A 4,560-nucleotide genomic window follows, 5' to 3' on the forward strand; every position below is an offset into this window, starting at 1 on the left:
CACAGATTATAGTGGGGTTCTCATTCACCCTGTGCCCCTTAAAATCCAGGGCCCATAATCAGTCGGCAAGAGGCTCGCATTCAGTCCTCTCAAAAAGCCTGTGTCCCGGCTAGGTCTGTCACAATCACCATGGCAGATGAAGGACAGGAAGGATCACTATGGTATACGGAAGGCAGGAAGAATCACTGACACCAGCACTGACAGTGTACATGACAATTTGACTGTTTTCACAGAACACCAGCTAAGGAGTGAAAAAAGTTTGTCGCCGCCTTGGAGGCGGCCATGTTGTTGGTTCGTAGTGGGCGACCTAACAGTGTCCACTCCTTATATCGTGTAGTGTATACACTGCCAGTGTTCAGTGAAGACAGCCAAGTCATCGAAATCTGCAATGACTGCTGCTGAACAGTCACTGGAAGTGAAGGAATTGGAGATTTTGACGCGTTGGCTCTTTTGACAGAACACAAAGGTGGCTCCATGAGGGAGGAGCCTTCTGAAAACCAGGAGTACAGACAGAAGCAGGTATTGTAAGGCATACAATGCAGCAAAGACAAGCACACATCATAGCTAATAAAGGCTGAGCTCTGCAGCACGGACTGCTTTCTACATTTATAGCTGTGATAAAACTTTCGCACAGCTGTAACCAGTCCAGCCAACTTTTTATGGGAACATGTATAATGGTGACACATCCTCCCTCACACACCACAGCTGAGCTCTCACACTGCACAGCAACACATGACCACAACCTCTGATGTGGGCGGTCCCGGCACCTCAGCAAGCCAATAGGAAGCTCGAGCTGTACCATCCACTAAGTATCTGAGGGGCGTTCATTAAAAATCCCCCAATGGCCAGGCACGTATTGCGCGCTGCCACAGATCTCTTCCTGACACGCCACCCCGTACCAGGTCCGCTTGGTTTCTCCCACACGGCTGCGCGCACATTGCCTGCCCTAATGTGGCTGATGTTTTGAGGCGGGTCTATCCCGCCTACTATGTAAAAATTCCCCGCCCTCCCCGTGGCATGTTATCAGTAACCCCGCCTCCTACGGACGGCCAGCTCTGCAGCAAGGCACTGGACCCCGCCCACTCCATCTTCAGCGCCGCCCGCTCAGCCTCACCTGGCCCCTCCCACCTATGTCTGCACCGTGTCTGTGTATGTCTATGCGCGTCCCCGGCCGAGCGGGAAATTTCCATTGATCACCGAATAACGGGCTGCAGTAGGTGTGCATAGTCGGTGCCGGGGGAATCCGGTGTGTCCCGAGTCCTGTGAGGTCCCTGTGTGAGCGGCATCTCTATGGCGTACAGTCAGGGGGGCGGCAAGAAGAAGGTCTGCTACTACTATGATGGTAAGGGGGGAGCGGAGGAGGGAGAAGGGGGGTGCAGGGTCTCGGATCCGGGCTTTGTCTGCTACAGGTGACAGTGAGGCCAGGCCCCGACTGGAGGTGAAGGCGAGGAACATGGCCGACCCCCTCCTTCCTCCCTCCACAATGTGTCAAAAGTTTTCCTGTGAGGGGGCATCATGGCCTGTGCTGGGGGCACACTGACAGCTTCCTCCATCATGGCCAGCCCAGGAGGCATGCCTATCATCCATCATCAGCACCAGGGACATCCCTCAGGCTCAGGGGTCCCTTGTGCTCACCTCCTGGTGTCCAAGGGGGTAATCACACTCATTGAGAGGGTCCAAGTATGTCCTCCCAACTCCACCAATCCTAGGAGCGCTACTATACCTTCTATGACTGGACCCCCCCCCCCTCCTCCATTCATACAGTGCTCCTATGAATGGAGGAAACAGAAGATTTCTATAGATGTATAAGGAATACATCTCATCTAAAGTGTAGCTACACCGCGTCTGAGCACCGCCAAGCAAACACGCCGTTTAATTTGTTTTTATTATTCAAAGTTAATTCGCCCATCTATGTCTCCAGGCTTTATGTTACTGAGAAATCTCTTTGGAAAATACCACCCAGCGTTTCCGCCCCTGGCCATCTTGAGTATGGACGGATGATTCATGTAGCATTTACGTCATGGAATCCTTCTGCCCTCAGTTCAGGCATACAAGCAGGAGGGTGTGCTTAGCTGAAAAAGCGCCTTCCAATCCCCCCCCCCCCCCCCCCTCGCGAACGCCTGGGATGTATGACATTGAGGATGAGCTCCAACGTGTTCGCAAAGCCCAGGTGCAGAGTCCGCCAGGAAGTTGGCACTGCGCTAATAACAGGTAGTGAGACATTTCCCCATCTCTGCAGCCACACATCAGGGCAATGTTTACCTGCCTGTGATTAGCGCAGTGCCGGCTTCCTGGCGGGCTCTGCACATGGGCTGTGCGAACACGACGTAGCTCATCCTTATATGACATCATTTGCCTAGGCAAGAAACCAGGAATTAACTGAAGAAACTTTAAAAAAAAAAAATAGTTCAAAACAAGTAAATATGACATAAGTTTCTATTTATTTACTATTATTTACTATTATTTGCCAGCAGCAGAAGTTCCACTTTAAGTTATGTTTTCTATTTTAGCAGGTGAATATAGGCTTTAAAAGCCGGTTGTAATATCTTTTATGTTTCATTTTACTAAAATAAAAGAAATTCTACTTGCTTTCCTCTCCCCCCCTTTCTTCTTCCTCTCCCCCCCATTTCTTCCCCCCCCCTTTCTTCTTCCCTCCCCCCTCCCCCCCTTTCTTCCTTCCCTCCCCCCCCCCTTTCTTCCTTCCCTCCCCCCTTTCTTCTTCCCTCCCCCCCCCCCTTTCTTCCTTCCCTCCCCCCCCTTTCTTCCTTCCCTCCCCCCCCTTTCTTCCTTCCCTCCCCCCCCCTTTCTTCCTTCCCTCCCCCCCCCTTTCTTCCTTCCCTTCCCCCCCTTTCCTCCTTCCCTCCCCCCCCTTCTTCCTTCCCTCCCCCCCCCTTTTCCTTCCCTCCCCCCCCCCTTTCTTCCTTCCCTCCCCCCCCCTTTCTTCCTTCCCTCCCCCCCCTTTCTTCCTTCCCTCCCCCCCCCTTTCTTCCTTCCTCCCCCCCCCCTTTCTTCCTTCCCTCCCCCCCCCTTTCTTCCTTCCCTCCCCCCCCCTTTCTTCCTTCCCTCCCCCCCCCTTTCTTCCTTCCCTCCCCCCCCCTTTCTTCCTTCCCTCCCCCCCCTTTCTTCCTTCCCTCCCCCCCCCTTTCTTCCTTCCCTCCCCCCCCCTTTCTTCCTTCCCTCCCCCCCCCCTTTCTTCCTCCCCCCCCCCTTTCTTCCTTCCCTCCCCCCCTTTCTTCCTCCCCCCCCCCTTTCTTCCTTCCCTCCCCCCCTTTCTTCCTTCCCTCCCCCCCCTTTCTTCCTTCCCTCCCCCCCCTTTCTTCCTTCCCTCCCCCCCCTTTCTTCCTTCCCTCCCCCCCCTTTCTTCCTTCCCTCCCCCCTTTCTTTCCTTCCCTCCCCCCCCTTTCTTCCTTCCTCCCTCCCCCCCTTCTTCCTTCCTCCCTCCCCCCCTTTCTTCCTTCCTCCCCCCCCCCCTTTCTTCCTTCCTCCCCCCCCCCCCTTTCTTCCTTCCTCCCCCCCCCTTTCTTCCTTCCTCCCCCCCTTTCTTCCTTCCCTTCCCCCCCCTTTCTTCCTTCCTCCCCCCCCTTCTTCCTTCCTCCCCCCCCCTTCTTCCTTCCTCCCCCCCTTCTTCCTTCCTCCCCCCCCTTCTTCCTTCCTCCCCCCCCCCCTTCTTCCTTCCTCCCCCCCCCTTCTTCCTTCCTCCCCCCCCCCCCCCCCTTCTTCCTTCCTCCCCCCCCTTCTTCCTTCCTCCCCTCCCCCCCCTTTCTTCTTCCTCCCCTCCCCCCCCCTTTCTTCTTCCTCCCCTCCCCCCCCTTTCTTCTTCCTCCCCTCCCCCCCCCCTTTCTTCTTCCCCCCCTCCCCCCCCCTTTCTTCTTCCTCCCCTCCCCCCCCCCCTTTCTTCTTCCTCCCCTCCCCCCCCCTTTCTTCTTCCTCCCCTCCCCCCCCCTTTCTTCTTCCTCCCCTCCCCCCCCCCCCTTTCTTCTTCCTCCCCTCCCCCCCCCCTTTCTTCTTCCTCCCCTCCCCCCCCCCCCCCTTTCTTCTTCCTCCCCTCCCCCCCCTTTCTTCTTCCTCCCCTCCCCCCCCTCATTTTTTTCCCCCCCGTTAAAGGAGTTCCCCTCACCACCTCTTGTTGTGACAATTAAGAAATGTTTCTTTTCCTCATCACATTCTGTGATGACGTAGCTGAGAGAGAACGTACACAAAGACAGATGTCACAAGACCCGACGTGCAGGATGTTTATTGGAATAATCTGATACAGAGAAGTGGGTGCAGGACAGCAGTGATGTACAGCCAGGGAGACTCTGCAGGATCATGGGAGGGAAAGGATAGAGCAACAAGTGGTGACAGTTCAGGGCACAGTGCGAGACACGCAGCAATAGGGCACCACAGAGGGCCAGTCTACATCAGCAATATGGTACAGCAAAATGTGAGTCCAGGGGCACAATGCAGCAATATGGAATAGCAAGGATAAGTAAGTTCTAAGTCACAGGGCAGTAGCAGCAGCACAGCGGAGATAGTCCAGAGTCACAGTGGCAGCAATCCAGGGCATGATGAGGGATAACA

The 4,560-nt window shown here is 55.3% G+C and overlaps 1 protein-coding gene across 1 annotated transcript in view; it reads left to right on the top strand.

Moving 5' to 3' along the window:
* Positions 1-1,098: 1,098 nt before the first annotated feature.
* HDAC2 (histone deacetylase 2) overlaps positions 1,099-4,560 on the top strand; it is a 69,694-nt gene continuing 66,232 nt past the window's right edge. Inside the window, exon 1 of the mRNA XM_077487089.1 lies at positions 1,099-1,342. Within this exon, the coding sequence (XP_077343215.1) occupies positions 1,291-1,342 (52 nt within the window). The 5' untranslated portion in view covers positions 1,099-1,290. The remainder of the gene's footprint in view (positions 1,343-4,560) is intronic.

This window comes from Lithobates pipiens, unplaced genomic scaffold (assembly GCF_037356315.1).
Source record: "Lithobates pipiens isolate NorthernLeopardFrog02 unplaced genomic scaffold, aLitPip1_a1.2 Scaffold_18, whole genome shotgun sequence".
NCBI lineage: Eukaryota > Metazoa > Chordata > Amphibia > Anura > Ranidae > Lithobates > Lithobates pipiens.